The sequence below is a fragment of the Brassica oleracea genome, chromosome C8, assembly GCF_000695525.1.
Source record: "Brassica oleracea var. oleracea cultivar TO1000 chromosome C8, BOL, whole genome shotgun sequence".
Taxonomy (NCBI): domain Eukaryota; kingdom Viridiplantae; phylum Streptophyta; class Magnoliopsida; order Brassicales; family Brassicaceae; genus Brassica; species Brassica oleracea.
The window spans coordinates 10023437-10047144 of NC_027755.1; the positions used below are offsets into that span (position 1 = coordinate 10023437).

At 30.5% G+C, this 23708-nt stretch overlaps 3 protein-coding genes across 3 annotated transcripts; 2 read left to right on the forward strand and 1 right to left on the reverse strand.

Annotated features, from left to right (window-relative positions):
* Positions 1–440: 440 nt before the first annotated feature.
* On the forward strand, positions 441–3846 carry LOC106312099 (putative chloride channel-like protein CLC-g). The gene is made up of 6 exons (XM_013749483.1): positions 441–725; positions 792–992; positions 1073–1250; positions 1414–1946; positions 2025–3150; positions 3447–3846. Exons 1-6 carry the CDS (start codon positions 595–597, stop codon positions 3570–3572), a joined length of 2295 nt encoding a protein of 764 aa, XP_013604937.1. The 5' UTR covers positions 441–594; the 3' UTR covers positions 3573–3846.
* A 1832-nt stretch (positions 3847–5678) lies between these two features.
* LOC106307278 (xylogalacturonan beta-1,3-xylosyltransferase) lies at positions 5679–9288 on the forward strand (the record flags this gene model as incomplete). Its single annotated transcript, XM_013744187.1, is given in 4 exon segments — positions 5679–6124; positions 6296–6417; positions 7014–7386; positions 8436–9288. Coding segments are annotated over 4 exon segments (1584 nt in total). The 3' UTR covers positions 9099–9288.
* Positions 9289–9404: 116 nt separating this feature from the next.
* Positions 9405–12122, reverse strand: LOC106309860 (chromosome-associated kinesin KIF4). The gene is made up of 12 exons (XM_013747002.1): positions 11920–12122; positions 11620–11724; positions 11415–11531; positions 11259–11339; positions 11092–11163; positions 10918–11011; positions 10789–10820; positions 10630–10703; positions 10456–10533; positions 10233–10377; positions 9727–10155; positions 9405–9650 (listed from the first exon to the last, which is right to left on the reverse strand). The coding sequence occupies exons 1-12, from the start codon at positions 12025–12027 to the stop codon at positions 9594–9596; spliced, it is 1392 nt and encodes a 463-aa protein (XP_013602456.1). The 5' UTR covers positions 12028–12122; the 3' UTR covers positions 9405–9593.
* Positions 12123–23708: the final 11586 nt, after the last annotated feature.

Genomic DNA, 23708 nt, shown 5'->3' on the forward strand with positions numbered 1-23708 from the left:
ATCCACGGATCCTCCCACACTTTGACTTCATAGCCTGAATGGATCTTCTGCCTGATACCCAGCAGTAGCAATTTTCTTGCAGCAGAAATACTAGTCTACACATATGATGGGCTACTGGTCGAGTTTACTCTCAGGGGATAGCTCAATCGGTAATATCTTCCTCTCAAGACTTCAGTGTACTCTGTTTTCAAGTTAATGAAAATGTTGACAAAAAAATATATATATTTAATTCAGTGAATCATCTAAAATATAGTGGTAGATGATAAAAAAAACATTCACATTTACCCGAGGGTGGTAATTGATAAAAACCAAACATTGACAATCCTTCACTCTTCCTTATATTTTCCCGTTTTCTAATTATTTAGTCCATCGTATACATCTCTGGGCGACACAAAAATTCTCAGTACTAATTGTGTTCTCTAACAAAAAGGTTTTTCAAAATAATAGTAAAAAAAGAGGTCCAACTAATCATTGTATCTGATACCTATCCTTTTTTGGAGAAAACTAATGGACTTAGTCTTCTCTTCTCTTCTGACAGTGGAAGAGTCCCAACATCATCATCTATCTTCCCAATTAGTATTTTGATAGAGAGAGATGCCGGATTCCACGACGGAGGATTCCGTGGCCGTTGCGCTACTCCCTTCCCTCCGTCACGCAACCAACTCTTCCTCTCAAGTCGCCATCGTCGGCTCCAACCTCTGCCCAGTGGAAAGCCTCGATTACGAGTACGATTGCTCCTCAATTTCAGTTTGATTCTGTTTCCTAATATTACTACGCTATTTAATTTTTAGGATCGCGGAGAATGATTTCTTCAAGCAGGACTGGAGAGCTCGTAGCAAGACGCAGATCTTCCAATACGTGTTCATGAAGTGGCTTCTCTGTTTCTTCGTCGGAATCATTGTTAGTCTCATCGGTTTCACCAACAACCTCGCCGTTGAGAATCTCGCCGGCGTTAAGTTCGTCGTCACTTCTAACATGATGTTAGCCGGAAGGTAACTAACTAACTCTGATTTGTTTGCTATCAATGTTTGGTTGATGAATGATTGAGAGCTTAAACATTGTTGAAAAACAGGTACAGCATGGGCTTCTTTGTTTTCACTGTTACAAACCTGCTTCTCACTCTCTTTGCCTCCGTGATCACCGCTTTTGTTGCCCCTGCTGCTGCTGGTTCCGGTATACCTGAAGTCAAGGCTTATCTGAACGGTGTTGATGCACCTGAGATATTCTCACTCCGCACTTTGCTTGTGAAGGTAAAGCTTTCCTTTTTAAAAGTCTTGGTTAATTATGCTGTTACAAACTAATGTAAAATATTACATAGCCGATCTGACTGCACCACTCCTGCAGCATTTTCAGTTGATATATTTTGTCTCAAGCTTGAAAATTGCTCAACTTGAATTTTGCTTGGGATTACAGATCATTGGGAACATATCTGCAGTGTCGGGGTCTCTTCTCATTGGTAAGGCGGGGCCTATGGTGCACACTGGTGCCTGCGTTGCCTCCATTCTTGGTCAGGGCGGCTCTAAAAGATATGGCTTGACTTGGAGGTGGCTTCGGTATTTCAACAATGATAGGGACCGAAGAGATCTTGTTACTTGTGGTTCAGCTGCTGGTATTGCTGCCTCCTTTCGTGCTCCCGTAGGTGGTGTCCTCTTCGCCCTTGAGGAGATGTCGTCTTGGTGGAGGAGTGCGCTTTTATGGAGAATCTTCTTTTCAACGGCTGTTGTGGCGATCGTTCTCAGGGCTCTAATCGATGTGTGCTTAAGTGGAAAGTGCGGGTTATTTGGTAAAGGAGGGTTGATAGTGTTTGATGTCTATTCAGAAAATGCATCATATCATTTAGGGGATGTACTTCCTGTTCTTCTCCTTGGATTTGTCGGTGGTATTTTAGGAAGCATTTATAACTTTCTCCTCGAGAAGGTTCTTCGAGCTTACAACTACATTTATGAGTAAGCTATGTTCTTTGGATTTGGTTGTATAATACAGACAGAGTACAACCATTTTATAACTTCCTTTATTCTGTCCAGGAAAGGGGTTGCTTGGAAAATCATCCTCGCTTGCGCGATATCAATTTTCACGTCATGCCTTCTTTTCGGATTGCCATTTCTTGCATCATGCCAACCTTGCCCTGCAGATGCCTTAGAGGAGTGCCCTACAATTGGCCGGTCTGGCAACTTTAAGAAATACCAGTGCCCACCCGGTCACTACAACGACCTAGCAAGCCTCATTTTCAACACAAATGACGATGCCATCAAAAACCTTTTCAGCAAAAACACCGACTTTGAGTTCCATTACTTGTCGGTTCTCGTGTTCTTCATCACCTGCTTCTTCCTCAGCATCCTTAGCTACGGCATTGTTGCTCCGGCGGGGCTGTTTGTACCGGTTATCGTAACGGGAGCGTCTTATGGACGGTTTGTAGGGATGCTGCTCGGTTCAAAAAATCTGAACGATGGTCTATATGCTGTGCTCGGCGCTGCGTCCTTTCTTGGCGGATCAATGAGGATGACTGTTTCCTTGTGTGTTATTCTCCTTGAGCTGACTAATAATCTGCTTCTTCTACCTATGATGATGGTGGTCCTCTTGATTTCAAAAACAGTTGCTGATGCTTTCAATGCCAACATCTATAACCTCATCATGAAGATAAAAGGGTTTCCGTACCTCCACAGCCATGTAGAGCCTTACATGAGGCAGCTTACAGTTGGTGATGTAGTTACAGGACCGCTACAAGTCTTCAAGGGCATCGAGAAAATCGAGACTATTGTACACGTTCTCAAAACCACCAATCACAATGGCTTCCCTGTGGTTGATGGGCCACCACTCGCTCCAGCTTCTGTTCTGTACGGTCTAATCCTCAGGGATCATATTCTTACTTTGCTAAAGAAACGAGTGTTCTTATCTAGTCCAGTGGCTTTTGACTCCAATACACTTGCTCAGTTCAAGGCAGATGAGTTTGCGAAGAAGGGTTCAGGGAGGGGTGATAGGATAGAGGATGTGGAATTAAGCGAGGAAGAATTGAATATGTATTTGGATTTACACCCGTTCTCTAATGCTTCTCCTTACACTGTTTTGGAAACGATGTCACTCGCAAAGGCTCTTGTCCTCTTCCGTGAAGTTGGCCTAAGGCACATACTGGTCATACCAAAATCATCCAATGTAAGTGATCGTGGTTTCTCCTTTTATAGCTCTTATCATCATCATCTTATTAGATTCTGATAGGCACTAGAATGTGAGGTGCTTGATACATAGCTTGCTAATACTAAAAAAAAGTAGTTTAAATAGATGCGAGGGAGAACAGATTAGAGACATGTGAATTTATACATTTGGTTTGTTTGTGAGATTTTTGGGCTTTACAAGACTTTGGGGACTCTATAGTCTACATCAGATAGCTCTTGGTTCATCAGTGGTTTAAAGAGATAAGGAAACTGTTATCATCATTGTGACTATTGCAGCGACCTCCACTGGTGGGTATATTGACAAGGCATGACTTCATGCCAGAACATATACTAGGCCTGCGTCCAACCTTGTCTAGAAGCAGGTGGAAAAGGCTTCGGATTCGGCTGCCTTTCCTCTCGTAAAGGATTCAGCAGCCTGCCAAATTCCGGGTATGACAGCTTTGATCAACTTTGTATAATAACTGCAAGCAGACATGTGGTGTGCACAGAGCGACTTATTCTTTCACCTTTTTACTAAAGAGTTGTTTAACTCTTTAAGTCCGAGATCTAAGATTTGTACATGCTTTGTAGTGTCGATTATTCTACTTTGTATATGAATCAACATGAAGGTACCACCTCGGATAAAAGGGCACTTTCATTTTTTATTAGTGATGGATACAAAAGAAGTAGAGATTTAGAAATGTTGTGTTTGCCTGTAAAAGCTGACTCTTATTTTGCCTACAAACTGCCTTCCAGCGGTTTCCATAGCTAGACAGTGCTCCTTCCACGAGGGAGCAACATATTGAAAAGCCGAACTAAACATCTTCATGAGTTCCTTTTCATCTACACCGTTCCGTTCCTTGTGTTTCGATCTACACATTCTATATTGAATGCATTCCAAAGGTTACACTAATGTTTGAATAAAAAGTATTTATGACATTACATATTCCTATTAAAAAATGTTTCTTACATAGAACAAATTTTGTAAAATTATGACTCAAGTGCATGTTCTGCTTAAGTTGGGAAGGTCCGTGTCTAGTCTATTTGAGGGTTTGGATCTTTCAACCGGTCTAGAATCCGGACTGCCCGCGTTTATGGATTTTTCTTCACCTCACACTATTCGACAATCAAGAAATAAAGAATATTTCTCGTGAATCCTTTCTCGGTCCCAACTATTTTTACTCATGTCAGTAGTATTATATTTTTTTTTATGTTCGTTGACTGTTTTAAAAATTTGGGTCAACAGAAAGATATTTTATAACTAAAACTATAATTTTTTCTTTTATTAATTTGAAAGTATCTCAGAAAGGTCAAAGTAATCTTCAATTGGAGGTGCGTGAAATCCATTATGGCTCTTCTAATATTCAAATGAACATAAAGCGTTGTGGATCTCCATAACCGGTCTATATCCTAGAGAGAGAGTCGGCCCGTCTAGAGAGAGAGATGGCCGCGCCCTAGAGAGAGACAGAGTCGGCTACTTCCTTTTCTCCTTCGGCTACTTTTCTATTTACTTTAGAGTTATGATTTGTAATCTTTCCATATTTGTATTTCCATATTCTAGTCTTTCAATTATTCTATGACGGTGTAATTCTCTATATATAAAGGGTTCCTTATGTTTATGAATAATAGAGATTCTATTCTTTTGTTTCACAACACGTTATCAGCACGATTACTCTAAGAACTCAAAGCTAAAGTCCCGAGACTCAAACCCTAACCCTAGCCGGCGATAAACCCTAAACCCGACGATGAACCCTAATCCGATCGAGAATCTTTCACCCCATATCCAAGGCGTTCCCGATCTCAGCACGCGACCTCAGTTCGTTCCTCAGTTCGCGACTTCAGCTTGCATTTAACGGGATTCCGAACATGAATAGCAAATATTATTAAAAATAATTATAGATAAAATAAAAATTCTTTTGAAGCTAAATAATATAATATTTTTGGAAATTCAAATTTATTTTTTAGGATCCTCAGCAAGTAATGCTGTTATTTTGAGTGCTTTTTTCACATTTGGATCGTGTTTTTCTTGCTTGGGCTGTGCGTTCTTTGTTTGGAATGAGTGTTTTTCGTTTTGACGTGTGGCGCTAGAGTTTATCTTTTTCTAAACCAGTTTATGATCATTTTCAGCAGTTTAATATAATATTAGATGAAAGAAGAAAAAGAAAACAAAATAGAAGCAAACTTGATGTAAACGTGCAGAGATGGCTCAGCTCTATTTTTTTTTTAAAATATAATTGCATTAATTGTAGGATTATAATACATAAGTGGCCAAATATCAAAGAAACAAACCAGCAAGTTGCTTGGTGAAGCAAAACTCTTTTTCCCCACTAATGATATATGACAGAGACATAAGTTATGTCACATAACACAGAATCATTATGACTTTCTCCTTCCTCACTTTCAAAATTCTCTTGTGTCTTCCTTGATAGTAAAGAATCAAGAAACAACAAAGGGAAGGAAAAAAAACACATATCCATGGCTGCTCTTGTGTATTCCTCTGGAGAGTAAAAGAAAAAAGAAAAAAAAAAGAGGGAGACAACCATATATCCATGGCAGCTCTAAGATCAAGAAGATGCTTTCTTTCTCTGTTAACCCTTTTTTCAATCTTTCTTATTCTGTTTTCTTTTTCACTTTTTGTCTACACAAAGCCCTCTAACAAGCCTTTCATAGATTACAAAAACCAATTTTCTGTCTCTTTATCTTTTCTTGCTCCTCCTCTGTCTCTTCCCGAACAAAACAACTCAAGAAACAATACTCTTGATTCAGTCTCTAGTCCTCCTCTTATGTCTCTTCTCAGACAAAACAACACAGCAAACACTACTCTTGCTCCAATCTGTCCTCCTCATCTTCCTCCTCTCAGACAAAGCAACACAACAAACTCCACACTTGCTTCAGTCTCTTTTACTTCTTCTGTCTCTGATCAAGATAACCAAGAGAAGTCTTCAAGTCCTACAAGTAAAACAACTTTTATCAGGGTATGTAACCATTTTTCTCTGAAGAACAGAGCTCGGTTGCTTTTCAATTTCATTTGATGGTTGACGCAAAAAATATACAAAAACAACCAAGGAATCTTTACCCATCCATCTTTTATAATATTCTAATCATTATTACTATTCTTTTATTTTATTTTTTGTTGCTGTCCCCAGAAGAGAAGTGGGTTGAATAAACTAGAAGCAGATTTAGCGAAAGCAAGAGCAGCAATCAAGAGGGCAGCCTCTACGCAAAACTATAGCAGCTCTCTTTACAAGAACCCAGCCGCCTTTCACCAGTTAGTTTTTTTTCTTTACTAAATTGGTAATTTACAAATACAAATACTTGACAAGTACATAATGTCTAGTCGTTTCTTAGATCGTCAGAGATGATAGCGCTGACATATTTGATAGTCACATGGGTTTTCTTATTTTCCCAACCATTTTACATCGATATTAGTGATCATCAAGACAAACAATTACGCAACTTACACATAATGTCTACAATGTAACGGCTCCGGTAAGATGCCGCTTTCTATGCATAATGCAAGAGCTTCTATTCCTCTTTTATTAAATCAAAGAATTTATATAATATTGCAAATTGAATATTATAAGATTAATGGAACTAAAAAAGATCAAATATATTCAACTACTTTTTAACATGAGCTCATTATTTCAAAAGCTACTATGGGAAAGGTTTGATCATGTTACATATCCTGTGTGGTGGAAATACGTAATTAAAAATTGTTCTTGAAATAAACTTACTTAACATAAGTGGGAGCCACTTGTTTCATGGTACTCTTGGTTGCTACTATATGTCCTTATATGTGTTAAATAATAGAGGCCAACTTTAAATTTGTAATATGATCTCACACTCCTATATGCACTAAATCAGGAGTCACACGGAAATGATGAATCGTTTTAAGGTGTGGACATACACCGAGGGAGAGGCCCCACTATTCCATGACGGCCCTGTTAATGACATTTACGGTATAGAAGGACAATTCATGGACGAAATGTGCGTGGAGGGCCCTATGAGGAGCCATTTTCGGGCAGATCACCCTGATGATGCTCACGTTTATTTCGTTCCATTTAGCGTCGCCAAGGTCATCCACTTTGTCTACAAGCCCATAACCTCTGTCGAAGGGTTTTCGAGGGCTCGCCTACACCGCCTTATAGAGGATTATGTTGATGTTGTTGCTACTAAGTATCCTTTCTGGAACAGAAGCCGCGGAGGTGACCATTTCATGGTATCATGCCATGACTGGGTACGTTTTTCCTCTTCTTTAACCATTGATTGAGTGTATACATATTAGATACTGCAAATAGGAACCTTCTATTTAGGTCTTTTTTTTAATAACACCTGTTTTTTTGGCATCTTTTTATAACTTTTTTTAACACATGCATCTTTTTATAACAACTGTTAGATATTGTAAATTGTTAAAAAAAGATGTATACCAATGTATCCTCAGTGTTGTGTACAACTTATTGGATCGTATAATTTTTTTTTTTCTTTTTTTTTGACGTCGAACGGCTTTTCTATTAGTTGAGGTGGTCTGGGTAACCATACCGGAATAGAACAACTAATGAAAAGTAACTCCTTACGAAAGGTCCTAGCAGTCTTAGCTAAAAAAATCTGCAAACTGATTGCGCACTCGTGGGACATGAGTGATTTTGAAGTCCGGGAATCAAATCTGCAGCGTCTCTATCTTTTACAATTCTGTCGCAAAACTTGGCCACTTCTGGGGTTCCTTTCGATCGTATAATTACGAAAGTAGATTGGTTAATATTTATACTATTTCGGACTAACTAAAAAGGCTAATCGTTATTAGAGACATAACATATGAGAATATAAATGGAATACAAGAGCATCTTCAATGTATATTACACTACATTTTTTTTCATAAAGAGTAAAACTCTATAATAGAATTGAGTTTTGTTCTAATCATACTTTATTTTAGAATGAAAAATGGACTAATGAGCAAAAATAAACCAATTTATAATCTATTTATGGAATAACCCCATTTTTTACTCTATTGGAGTGGAAAATGAGATAGGATTGGACCTTTTTTTACTTTAAAATTTAAACTCTATTTTAGAGTAAAAAATGAAGTGATGTAGCAGTTACTCTAATTAATTAATAGTTAGTTTATAATATTGTACTTATGGTAATTTTCCTAAAATTTTATAATTTTCTCTTGTTAATTTCTTCTCTTATTATCTATATGTCTAATATGAAATATGATAAAACACACATTTGTGTAATTTATATTTTAACAGAATATATATATTTTTCTGTAAAAAATATTGTGTATAGGCACCCGACGTGATCGATGGGAACCCAAAGTTGTTCGAAAGATTCATAAGGGGACTTTGCAATGCTAACACCTCAGAAGGATTCAGGCCGAACGTAGATGTATCCATTCCGGAGATCTATCTTCCTAAAGGTAAACTGGGTCCATCTTTCCTCGGAAAATCACCGAGAGTTCGATCTATACTAGCATTTTTCGCGGGAAGAACACACGGTGACATCCGAAAAATCTTATTTAAACATTGGAAAGAAAAGGACAGTCAAGTACAAGTGTATGAACGTCTTCCTCCGGGTAAAGATTATACAAAACTAATGGGGATGAGCAAGTTTTGTCTATGCCCGAGTGGTTGGGAGGTCGCTAGCCCAAGGGAGGTCGAGGCTATATACGCTGGTTGTGTGCCTGTGATCATATCGGATAACTATTCATTACCATTCAGTGATGTGCTTAATTGGGACTCCTTCTCCATACAAATCCCTGTTTCTAGGATAAGTGAGATCAAAACGATTCTAGAGAGTGTCTCTCTTGTTAGATACTTGAAGATGTATAAGAGAGTCTTAGAAGTCAAGCGGCATTTCGTGTTGAACCGTCCTGCTCAGCCCTACGACGTGATGCATATGATGCTTCACTCTATCTGGTTAAGAAGACTTAATCTTAGGCTTATTACATAAAAATAAGTTTAAAATAAGTTTTCTTTTGTTTTGTTATAAAATACAAATTGAATGTCTATTGTATAAGCAAAGTCTATATGAGGACTAGCTTTGTATTCTTTCTTTAGATAGACCAATTCTCGCTTATGTATACAAAGCAATGCAATAAACAAAAGATCAAAGATTTTCAAATTAATAAGAGAACATTCACGATTTCTATTCCTATGTTTGATTTTCTTGATATAGGATTATTTTTCTTAGTTATTTACCTTTTGCTACATATTTGATCAAATTTGAAATAAATATGTTATAAACTATATTTTGGTGTTTTTTTTTTATGTTGCCAACTATTAATCGGTGGAGATCAAGATCCAAATGTCGAACTACTATATGATAGTTCTGAAGAATTTATAGATCGTCAACCAAAACAAAACCAATCAAGCTGCTGGCAATCTTAACATTGTATAATTCTCACTCTCTGAGGTCTTGAAGCTTTCTCTTTATTTGTCATTTTGATTACTTCTTAGCAACTGGCTTCTGCACTTTTCTCAACTTGCCAACTTTTCCAGCTTCCTGTAGAATTCAAAGTTATAACAAAATGATGTAAAGATGGTTTGGTCTAAAATCAGAAGAAAAATAAGAAGCTTACTTGTATATTCCCTATATCACGCAATGGTTGTTTGTTTGCATTTTTGCTGTCGTCAACAGGCTTCTTACCATCTACTATTGCCTGCGTTGCTTTGTCAGATCTTACGTTTTCTCCTCTGTTGCTACATTTGGAGGCTATGCAGCCACAAGAGATACCGCACCCACTTCCATTTGCTCTGCATTTGCAGTTTTTCGTCTTGCACAGAGATTTCTTGGTGCAAGAGCAACACATCTCAGCTTTCCTCGGCTCCTTTTTGCAATGCGCTTCCTCAGACGAGAGCGTTTCCCCAGTCTCTTTCACTTGAGATGGCTCTATGCTTGACTCATCACTGGTACCATAGATTGTTCCCTCGGAAGTTTTCTGCTGAGAAAGTACTAAGTTTGATTCTTCGTTATCCTTACTGGGGATAGAGTATTCAGCTGGTACGGTCTGATGAACAAGTTAGAATTGAAAAATCAGAGCACAAAAAATTGGTTAACTAGAGATAATATTACACTGATGATAACCTGAGCTTTATCTGTTAGACTGAATTGAGATTTAGCCATTTCCATCTGGCTGACTAGAGTACTTAGTTTGCTAAATTCCTCTTTAAGTTCCTTTAATTCCGAGTCCATAGGGGTCTGGTTGAGTGCGTTGTCACATGACGGAGAGCTGTATATAAAAAAAAATGACCTTAGAGAACACAATTTGAGGCTACAACAACAGTTTAGTTACTATCAAACAACTTACAATGAGTTTTGCTCTCCCTCGAACTCTGCCTTCAACACACTTGCCTCTAGGCTGAACTTTTTTACCTCTTCAGCTATTCTGATAACAAAAAAAAGGTAAGGAACCCATCATTTCAGATGACAGACGTAAAAAGACATTTTAATAGCACTGATGAACTTTCTTTTGAAAGCATACTCTTTCATTTGCCGTTCGTAACCAGAGTGAATCTTGTTCAACTTCACTAGCAGCCCGACTTCATTGCTAGGCTCCTACACAACGAGAACAAGAAACCATGTATAAAAATCAATACGTAGCTGCAGTTGAAAGCACATGTCATACAATAGGTACCCATACCTGAATCGTAGAGCTCGTTCCTATTGGTGGACCTGGAAAAATACAAAGAAGATACTTAAACAGTTTGGCCAATGAAGAAAAAAAACACAGGAAGAAAAAGGAAATGATACTAGCTACTTGTTATCTGACCATTATTTTTCTTGGAAAGAGTCTTTTTGGGTTGCAGAAGCAATTTCAAGCGCTTAAGGGCTGTCAAAGCTTGTGTATTCTTCAGCTGCAAAATCTGCTTAAGAGAATGTATGAATTAACAAGCCGCAACAAAACAGCTCCTGAAAACTAAATACAGAAAAGCAGAATAGATACCAGCTTCTGGCGCCTGTTCAAAGCCGAGAGTACTTGTTTCTGGAACTCGCTTTTCCTTAGATCCTTCTTGAGCTGTGAGAAGAGAAGATATAATTAATAACCTGAGGTTCCTTAAGAAGGCTAAAGAGCACTAGACAATCACGAAATGGTGCATCTCTTGGCTTAACCTGAAGAGTTTCCTTTTCGAGGGAAGCTTTAGATAGCCTGAATTGCATAGAGTCTAGCTTGATCTTGCACTGCAACTTAACCTGAAAAAAGTAGTCACAGCTCATAAATGTCAAAACACTGCAATTCTTCACATTATCTGCGACAAGATGGGTTACCTTTTGGGCTTTGAGTTTCTGGACTTCACCATCAACCTGCTTTACACAACTCTCAGTTATGTGCTTCTTTGTAGAGCACATAGAACGTGGATTGGACTTGCTCCTTGAGCTCATACCCTATACACAAGTATCAAAGTTACAACATGTGCATAGATATCTCTTTAATTGAAACATGAATGAATGAATGAATGAATGAATGATTCACCTTCTCTTTTGTAGCAATAGACTTGTTGGAGAACTCTCTACTCGACTGACCAGAAGAACTGACAGAAACATCAGCAAGCTTGGACCTCAGCTCTTCCACATCACGCTGCCACCAACGAAATCATTAAACACACGATTCACAATACATAGCTAGCTCCACTGATTCAATGCACGCGAAACCATAAAATCGATTCTGCTACGAAACCAAAGCGAAATCGCAGTTGCTACGGAGCTCAGAAAACGAATCTAGATCTTAAAATCGGAGAAAATTGCATGACAAATAATGTGAAGAAGGAAAGACCTTGAGAGATTCGTTGACGGACTCCAGATCTCGAATCTTCTTCTGGAAGAGTAGCTCGGCGTCTTCACCGATTGTAGACTCCTTCGATCGGAGATTCCGCTTCGTCATTTTCAGGCGAAGGGCTAGCTTCTCCCTCGATCCAACAAGTAACGCTCCCTCTTCTCTTCTCTTCTCTTCTCTTTCTTTCCTATTGGGTGAAGAAGAGAGCGGACGAGTTACGAATTTCAAAATTAAATGATCGGGTGGTGCAGAGTGCAGGGTACTCCTTTTGTTTGCACTATTGGGCTTAAAATGAACTAAAGCCCATTTTATTCTCATACCTTCTAGACCATATTTTGTTTTGTTTTTTTTGAAACACCGTTTTATTCATTTTACATATGTGTCATGTACACTAAAAGTTAGATTAAGTTAGGTTAGCTTAGATAAGATCTTTTTTCTTGATAAAAGCTTAGATTAGATTTCACCTACCCACAATTTATAATCAAATATTTAATGCCGTATATGAATATTAAAAAATAGAAAAAAATCTTCGTAAAATTGACCTACACACTATTTATACTTTTTTTCTATCGAATTTTTTCTTTATCGTTTCTTCAATATCCGAATACAAGCAAGTGTTTCCTCTCCTTCTCATATCATATCTTATAAAATTTTAAAATTACAATCGCTTTTTACTGGCCAGGTCTAGATGGCGAGCTCGATTGACTTGAAGAGGAAGCGTCCAATGGAAGAGGATTATGGATCAAGTCCAGAAGAAGGTTTTAAGATGGGGGAGATGGCAACTCGTGAGCATTACAAAGCGATCCTTCTTTATGGTAAAGGATCAAATGAAAGCAAAAGATTCAAGGCACACAGCGCAACTTCAAGTAGCTAGCCTCTATTTCTGCCCAAATAAAGTTACTAGAAGACTTTGAAAAAAAAACTTTTGATTTAAAGTCTGTGGAGGAGAAACTAAAAACTAAGCTCCTCATTACAGAGGAGGAATTATCCAAAATCAAAGTCCCACATATTGATTGGAGTAAGCTTGAGGAACCATATATGTTTCAGTAAACCCTTGGATAACTAAATGAAAACTTTAAATAGTTTCATTTTCTGTTTTTTTTTGTTCAAACATTGTTCGGATCATGTTTCTGGTTGTTACTTCGGTTTTTATGCTCTTTTGATTTCGGATATTATTTCTGGCTTTAATAATGTATTTATGTTTAAATTTAGTTTGTCCCTTGCCTTCTTGTTTGCATGCATTATATTTCTTACAGGTTACATCTAAGAAGATATCATAAATTTTTTGATTTATTAAACCATTGTTCTTACTGGCGGTCGATCTTTCTTGTGTCTCGAAAAAACAGGTAAATCTTATCCTCTTTACTATGAAATTGACATTTTAGGGGTAAACGACGGAGTATTCTCGATGAATGATAATGTAGGATACGAATTTACTATGATTTATATTTATTTACCTTATATTCAGTTGCATTGTTATTTTATTTAAATAGTATTTTGCTATTAAATAATAAAAAAAATCACTTTTGCATAGCGTTTTTTTTTGTCATAGTTACCTATAATACTATTAATTACGAAGGTTTGAAACCAGTGTTTTGAAATACGGTATTGGCATCCGCCTAGGCAGCGTTTAGGCGCTTTAGAATAGCCAACTGTACTGTTTACACCTTATACAATGTTTTATTTAGATTTATATAATTTGGATCCATAATAGCGTTTAGAAGAAAATTAAACGGTTTACGCGGACCCCTATGCAAATTTTAAACATTAATATTTTAAAAAATAAACTATTAATATTATTATATATTTTATTAATATTATTATTTATATTAATTTTAATTATTTTATGTATTTATATGATTGTAGATATTAGTTTATTTTTTTACAAAGTCATTTTAAATTTATCATCTCTTATAATTCGAAACAATTTATATATGTTAAACTATATACTTGTACATAAACTGCATGTAAAATATATGTTATGTTTTCCAAAAATAGTTTGAATATATATTAATCTTAAATTTATATTTTATGTAGAAGTATAAGTCTGTAATGTTCCATTTAGGTGTTCACGTACACGTCTAACCATTATAAGTCCATCTGCCGCGTCATGATCACCTAGCGTATTTTAGAACATTCCTTGAAACTATGGAGGCTTGAAACAAAGTCGAAACGATTGAGGCTTGATACAAAAATGAAATGAATGAGGCTTGAGAGAAAATCGAAAATAGGGACCCCTTCTTAGTTTATAAAAATTTCAGAAAATTTGATTTAAAAATAAAGATGTTTTACTACTAATGTATGAATAATATTTTGTTATTTTATGCATTTAAAATGATTGAGCTTCGTTATTTTCATTTGTTATTGTTTATTGAGCCAAATAAAAATTAATTGTATAAAATATATTGATTTTTATACAATAAATAGGGCTGCCAAATTGAGGCCAACTTATCTCTGGGCTTGACCTAGGGTCAAACCAGTGGTGAGACTAATTGAGTTATATATATATATATATATATATATATATATATATATATATAAATACACATATATATACGTTAACACAGGAGAATACAATTGATCAATGATAAATCATAGAAATGTAAATATCAATCTAAGAATCATATTATTGTTCTAATTAATGACTTTAACAATAATGACTTTAACTAGACCTTGACTCGCGCAACCGCGCATATATTTATTTTTTATATAAAAGTAAACTTTTGCTTTGTATAAATGATATAATATACTTATAATTTTTAACGTATTAATATAACATTTTAAAACATTATTCACATAAAATTTTACATTGACTAATTATATTTTGTATTTTAACGGTCAATTTTATGACCGACATGGATATCATATAAACTAATTCCATTTTTATAAATTATTAGACTTATATTTATATGTAAATATTATACCAATAATATATTCATAGATTATTCTAACTTATATTTAATAGTATATAAATTGGTTATTTGATGTTATATAACATTTTTTCCTTTATTACTAATAAATAATGTGAAATATTTAATGTGCTAAGGTTTAAAAATTATTGTGTTATAAGTTAGCATCAACATTTCGGATATCAATTCTGTTCGTTTCGGGTATTTTGGATATTGGGTAATTCGGATAGGGGGCTAAATGATCCATTTATTATTTAAGTATTTTTAGTTCGGGTAATTTCAAGTTAGGTTTGGTTCAGATAATAAAATTAGGAGTCAGAAAATATCTGGAAAAATTCGGTTCTCAGTTGGTTCCGATTCAGTTATTTCGGATAGTTTAGGTTAAATAGCTGGTATTTTGGATAAAATATCGAATAATTATGATGATTTGGATAAAAATTGGATATTTTTGGTTACTTTGGATAAAAATATCTGGCTAGTTACAGATACTCCCTACTTTCAAATAGTTCGGATACTTTAAAATAATTTAGTTTTTTCATATATTTTAGATATTTTTAATTGATTTTTAAATTTAAATAAATAAATAAATATATATATATATATATAGCTATATGTATATATAATTAATATTTTATATTTGGATACCCGTTTGGTTTGGTGATTTTGGATATATAAATTTTGGAACCATTCGGTTATTTAAAGATGTCTGTCAAATTTCAGATTCGGGTATTTCGGTTCTGTTCTTCAGTTCCTTTTTTTGCCCTGGCTTATTAAAAGCCATAGTAAATGAATAAAATATTTTCAAATCTAATATTAAAGTATTACAAATTTTATATTACATAGGAGTTTAGAAATTAAAGTTGATATACAAAACACTTTACTGAATCAAGATCATAAGAAATAGAAAACTATGAGTTGTATGCAGGGGTGGGCATTTTACCTGATACCCAACCCGTATCCGAACCCGATCTAAAAAACTCAAACTGAAATCCAAACCGAAGTAGCAAAATACCCGAACGGGTATTAAATTACGAGAGATTGGATATCCGAACTCGAATGGATAATAACCAAACCCGAATGGATATGCGAAGATAATCAAACATATGTATTACTAATCTTATATTTCTAGTTTATATCTCTCGTTTTATTTAAAATATTTATTTTGATCATGCACATACTTTAAGTTCATATAATATACATATAAATACGGAGGAAATAATTTTATACTCACTTAAAATGCATGTCAAGTTTTTTGTTTCAAGAATTAACAAAAGTTACATACGAAATTTAAAAACAATAACTAAATTAGTATCTTTTTAGTTTTAAAATGTTATGTCCAAATCTATTAATCATTTAATCTATTAAAAAAATTAAAAAAAATCAATTAAGTGAAAGTTATATTTTTAAATACAAGAATCTTGAAAAATGAAAAAAAAATTTTCTTTCAAAATCTAAATATCCGAACTCGATCCGAAATAAACCGAATCCAAACTAAAAATACCCGAACCCAACTCGAAGTACATAGATACCTGAACGGGTTCTACACCTCTATACCAAAATATCCAAAATTTTGAAATACCCGATCCGAATCCGAATCCGAATCCGAACGGCGAACGCCTACCCCTAATTGTATGTGTTAAAAAATAGAAAACATTACGATTGACGTTTTAAAGTCCACCGATGATCTCAAAAAGATGCACTCAATATCTTTGAAATATTTACTTCCATCATATATATTACGTGTAGATTTTGCTGACGTTAAAATAGAGAGTCACTTCAAATATAATTGTTGTTCTCAATTTTTTATTGTTAATAATCAATTTAGGAAATGTATTAGAGAAAATTTGGAGAAATATACTCAAATAAGATTATAATTTGAAAACTACACCATTGTTTAAATTTTTGGAAAAATACACTTATATATATGTAAATTTACTAGATTGTCCAATCTTAATAGTTTTCAATTCCTAATTTATTTTTAAAAACCGATTGTGCTTTAAAAAAAATCTTTAGAGTATCTGCCCAATATCTTTTTAGGGATAATTTGAAAAATACTCTACTAATAGTTTAAAATTTGAAAATTACACCTTATTTTTTAATTTTTGTAAACTACACTTTGTTAAATGTGAAAATACATTTTTATCCAAGTTAAATATTTGAATAAATAAAATATAAATAAAATTCAAATAAAAATTCAAAACTATTAATATTATTATTTATGTTTAAAATATATATTTGAGATAAATATGTTATTTTACTATTTAGAATTTTATAATAACAATAGTATTATGAAATTAATAAATAATGATGGTTGTGGTTTCATAAAGTTTATCTGTGTAATTTTTTTTATTTTTTAATCTTATATAAAGAAGTTGTCTGACATTTCTCATTCTTTATAGAAAAACTCACGTTTTTTATACAAACATATTCTTTCTACTCTCCAAAAACTCCAGCTATATGCATCATGTTCTTTAATTTCTTTTTAAAAAGGAACAAAACAGAACTGTTTTCAGAACAAAAAACAAGTAGAATCAGAAACTTAAATCTGATTTTGAAATCATCAAAAAATCAATTTGATTTTATAATCTTAAGATAACTATAAAAAGTGAGATGTTATAGTTGTAGAGTTGAAATCAATGTTTGAATAGAAAAAGACAAATATGTAAATGAGAAGAGGAATAGAAAGTATGAAACTTGAGAAAAAAACTTTCAAAAATGGTGAATAAAAGGTCATGGAAAAGAAGACGCAGGAGACATCGTTTGTTTTCTTTTTTTAAAAGTAAAAATTTAAGATATAGTTAAAAAGATATTTCGTAGATATTTTTTTAAAAAATCTTCGTCTTTTTGAATCTGTTAATTTAAACAGTAAATAAATTATGATGAGACAGTAAATTGATAATAATATTAAATATTTATATAGGATAATTTAGTAAATTCATATATGCAAAAGTGCATTTTTCAAAAACTTTAAATAATAGTGTAGTTCTCAAATTAGAATTTCATATAAATGTATTTCTCCAAATTTTCCCTAGATAATATATAGTTGTACTTTAACAAAAAAAATAGTTGAAGAGATAAAATTTTAACATATTTTAACAAAACAATTTTGTAATAAAATTTACATAATTTAGGAATTTTAATCCTTTTAAATGTTGGATGATATTTTAATCATTTTAAACGGTGCATGATATTTTATTTATTTATTAAAATGAAAGTATTTTTTAAAAAAGTGTTAATATACAAATTTAGTACAATTTTAAATTTAATTCATATTACTTCTATTTCAACATAATATAGAATATAATTATTTAATTTATATAAAATAGTATATAATCTTATTTTTTCTGTTTTATAATAAAATTTTATTTAAAATTAATCTATAATAGTATTATATTACTAATTACGAAATAAACCAATGCATTAATTTAAAAATATTTAAAAATTTAATAAGATTTTTTAAAAACATTTCTAAACATATTTCATTATAACTAAAATTACATTTAAATATATATTTAAGATTGATTTATTATTGGTATCTTTATACTTATTAAGATTTTTTAGAAATGATATATATTTAATAGATTAATATAAATAATTAAATAGACGCAGTTAATGAAATGGACCTAGTATGACTTTTTATGGTAAATAAAAAATAATACTTCTCTTTTAATAGAAAATATTATATTTTTTGTTTTTTTATTACCATTTATTTCATGCATGCTTTTAGAAAATAACGTATTATTATTTGATGACATTTTTTGATATTATATTAAGCTAATTCTTTAAATTATAAAATAAACAACATAACTTAATATATATTTTCTTGGATAAATATACTTAATATATATTTGATACTTTTTATTTTGGCTTTCGGTATGGTTGCCTAGAAAATAAGTTATATAAATTTAGGAAAGTACTATTAATCAGTGAAAACAAAACATCTTAGCATATAATATTTCTAACACCCTATAATATTTTAAAATAAATTGAGTTTATTGATTTTTTCACTGGTTACAATTATTGGAAACTGATAATTGCAAAACAAAAAAAAATGATACATTTATAATAGTGATTTATGTGTTTTTTTAATATATGTGTAAATATTAGAAAATCTTATTTGAACAAAATTTAAGTAGGTAGTAAAAAAAATATTTTTGTAGAGATCAAATTTTGGAAGTTTTGATTCGTCTTTTATCTTTTCGAGGCGTTTACTAAAAGATTCAACGATAGGTGTCCATCCAGTCTACTAAAAAAACAAAATATCATCGTCAGCCACATGGTTCACAAGTGGATACAATTAACATTTTTTTTTTTTTTTGAAAATTAATACAATTAACATTTGATTTCAATGATTTTGAATGATAAAAAATTTGTCCCTATTATTATTTTTATTAATTTCGAATTTAGATCTTAAAATAGTAAATTTTATGTTTAAGAAATCATAATCCAAAAAAGATTACAATTATTCTTTTTTTTTTAACTAAAAGGATAACAGTAAGAACTATAAAGTCTCCGATCATAAATTTCAGATAAGAGTGATTGAGAGAACAACAACTGCATATGTGTGAAACAACCATTACCTCAAATACTCTGTGAAAAAAATTTGATTTCAACTACAAAGATTTTGCTCAACTTAAAGATACCAGAAACTATTGATTAGATGATAATATTCATGCATTTTATATATATAACTTTTTGTTACAGATGTGACTTTTTTGTTACATATGTGTAATTTGTATATCAATAATATGAAAAGCTGATGTTCAAATAATTACTCTAACTTAATTGTTAAGGAGATATTTTTCTATAAATAACTGTAGCATTGTTTCTCTATGAATTATTAATCCAATTCCATTAAGCAATTTCAGTTTTTTTTTTCTTTTTTTTCTACAAAAACTCTATTCTATATAGTAAAATTTGTTTGATAGTAATTATTCGTTTATAAAATCTTCTACAAAAAAAAATTGTTAAAGAGTGTTTAATTATTGTTTTTTTTTTCAAATAAAAAAAAGTAAAATGAGTAATTCAAATATTTTCATATAATAATAGACTCTATTATTTAAATAGTAAATTTTCTGTTTAAGAAATCATAATCAAAAAAAGATTACAATTTTTTTTTGTAACTGAAAGGATTATAATTATTCACATCAATATATAAGATTAAACTCTCCTATATTTTGTCACCAAACATAATTGCTTAATATATCATAATTAATAATATAAGTATAATAAGATAGTAACACAAAAATTATTTAATAGTAATTTATCTTTTTTAAAATCATCTTATTATATAAATCTTGGTTCTTCAAAGTTGCTAACTAACATGACGATGACACATGGCAATTAAAAATTTAAGATGATGACATGTGTTAAAATATATCATAATTAATAATATAAATAAAATAAAATAATAACACAAAAGAATTATTTAATGGTAATTTTTCTTTTTTTAAATACTAAACAAAGATAATAATAGCAAAAGGTTATTTGATGGTTTCTAGTTGACAATAATTTTCGTTTTCTAATTTTTTTCCTTTTTACAATTACTAAACAAAACATATGTATAATAATTTACATAATACTAATTTCCGTTTTGTAAAATCGTCTTTTAAAATACTAAATAAAGATAACAGCAAAAGATTATTTGATAGTTTTTTTAGTTGACGATAATTTCATTTTCATATAATTTCCGTTTTGTAAAATCGTCTTTTAAAATACTAAATAAAGATAACAGCAAAAGATTATTTGATAGTTTTTTTAGTTGACGATAATTTCATTTTTATATATATATATTTTTTTTTACAATTCCTAAAAACAATATGTATAATAATTTACTTAATACTATTTTCGTTTTCTAAAATAAAAAAAATATATAATTTTGAAAATTTGTTTGATAGTAATTATTCGTTTATAAAATCTTCTACAAAAAAAAATTGTTAAAGAGTGTTTAATTATTGTTTTTTTTTTCAAATAAAAAAAAGTAAAATGAGTAATTCAAATATTTTCATATAATAATAGACTCTATTATTTAAATAGTAAATTTTCTGTTTAAAAAATCATAATAAAAAAAAGATTACAATTTTTTTTGTAACTCAAAGGATTACAATTATTCACATCTATATTTAAGATTGAACTCTCCTATATTTTTTCACCAAACATAATTGCTTAATATATCATAATTAATAATATAAGAACACAAGAATTATTTAATAGTAATTTTCCTTTTTTAAAATCATAAACAAAGATAATAGCAAAAGATTATTTGATAGTTTTTAGTTGACAATAATTTCATTTTTCTAATTTTTTTTTCCTTTTTACAATTCTTAAACAAAAAAATGTATAATAATTTACTTAATACTAATTTTCGTTTTCTAAAATCATAAATAAAATATAATTGTAAAAATTTGTTTGATAGTAATTATCCTTTTATAAAATCTTCTACAAAATAAAATTGTTAAAAACTGTTTAATTGTAGTTTTTTTTTTTTCAAATCTAAACAAAAAATGTAAAACAAGTATTTCAAATATTTCCAAATAATAATAAACTTTCTTATTAAAATAGTAAATTTTATGTTTAAGAAATCATAATCCAAAAAAGATTACAATTATTCTTTTTTTTTAACTGAAAGGATAACAGTAAGAACTATAAAGTCTCCGATCATAAATTTCAGATAAGAGTGATTGAGAGAACAACAACTGCATATGTGTGAAACAACCATTACCTCAAATACTCTATGAAAAAAATTTGATTTCAACTACAAAGATTTTGTTCAACTTAAAGATACAAGAAACTATTAATTTGATGATAACATTCATGCATTTATATACATATATATATATATATATATATATATATATAATATATCATAATTAATAATATAAATAAAATAAAATAATAACACAAAAGAATTATTTAATGGTAATTTTTCTTTTTTTAAATACTAAACAAAGATAATAATAGCAAAAGGTTATTTGATGGTTTCTAGTTGACAATAATTTTCTTTTTCAATTTTTTTTTCCTTTTTACAATTACTAAACAAAACATATGTATAATAATTTACATAATACTAATTTTCATTTTGTAAAATTGTCTTTTAAAATACCAAATAAAGATAACAGCAAAAGATTATTTGATAGTTTTTTTAGTTGACAATAATTTCATTTTTATATATATATATATTTTTTTTACAATTCCTAAAAACAATATGTATAATAATTTACATAATACTAATTTTCATTTTGTAAAATTGTCTTTTAAAATACCAAATAAAGATAACAGCAAAAGATTATTTGATAGTTTTTTTAGTTGACAATAATTTCATTTTTATATATATATATATTTTTTTTACAATTCCTAAAAACAATATGTATAATAATTTACTTAATACTAATTTTCGTTTTCTAAAATAAAAAAAATATAGTTTTGAAAGTAATTATTCGTTTATAAAATCTTCTACAAAAAAAAATGTTAAAGAATGTTTAATTGTAGTATAGTTTTTTTTTTCAAATCTAAAAAAAGTAAAATAAGTAATTCAAATATTTTCATATAATAATAGACTCTATTATTTAAATAGTAAATTTTCTGTTTAAGAAATCATAATCAAAAAAAGATTACAATTGTTTTTGTAACTCAAAGGATTACAATTATTCACATCTATATTTAAGATTAAACTCTCCTATATTTTTTCACCAAACATAATTGCTTAATATATCATAATTAATAATATAATAACACAAGAATTATATAATAGTAATTTTCCCTTTTTAAAATCATAAACAAAGATAATAACAAAAGATTATTTGATAGTTTTTAGTTGACAATAATTTCATTTTTCTAATTTTTTTTTCCTTTTTACAATTCTTAAACAAAAAAAAAGTATAATAATTTACTTAATACTAATTTTCATTTTCTAAAATCAGAAAGAAAATATAATTGTACAAATTTGTTTGATAGTAATTATCCTTTAATTTATAAAATCTTCTACAAAATAAAATTGTTAAAGACTGTTTAATTGTAGTTTTCTTTTTTTCTTCAAATCTAAACAAAAAATGTAAAACAAATATTTAAAATATTTCCAAATAATAATAAACTTTCTTATTAAAATAGTAAATTTTATGTTTAAGAAATCATAATCCAAAAAAGATTACAATTATTCTTTTTTTTTAACTGAAAGGATAACAGTAAGAACTATAAAGTCTCCGATCATAAATTTCAGATAAGAGTGATTGAGAGAACAACAACTGCATATGTGTGAAACAACCATTACCTCAAATACTCTGTGAAAAAAATTTGATTTCAACTACAAAGATTTTGTTCAACTTAAAGATACAAGAAACTATTAATTTGATGATAACATTCATGCATTTATATACATATATATATATATATATATATATATATATATATAACTTTTTGTGTTACAGATGTGTAATTAGTATATCAATAATATGAAAAAGCCAATGTTCAAATAATTACTCTAACTTAATTGTTAAGGAGATATTTTTCTATAAATAACTGTAGCATTTTTTCTCTATGAATTATTAGTCCAATTCCATTAAGCAATTTCAATTTTTTTTTCTTTTTTTTTCTACAAAAACTCTATTCTATATAGTAAAATTGAAATAAAAACAACATTATGAGCCGGACAAGTATAACTATTTGAAGATATATATCGCGCTGTGAAATGTGATAATATTGTTATTATCATGAAAGTCTTTTAGCAAGAGATATCAAAGTGTAATTTTTTAATCAGCATCTTCTGAACTAAATTCTAATAAAAAGATTTGGATGTTTATTTTATTAGTTAACTCTAATTAGTTGAAGAAAATTTAATATACTAATTTTTATTATTTCTATTAGTTTCAGCTATGATGATGGTTG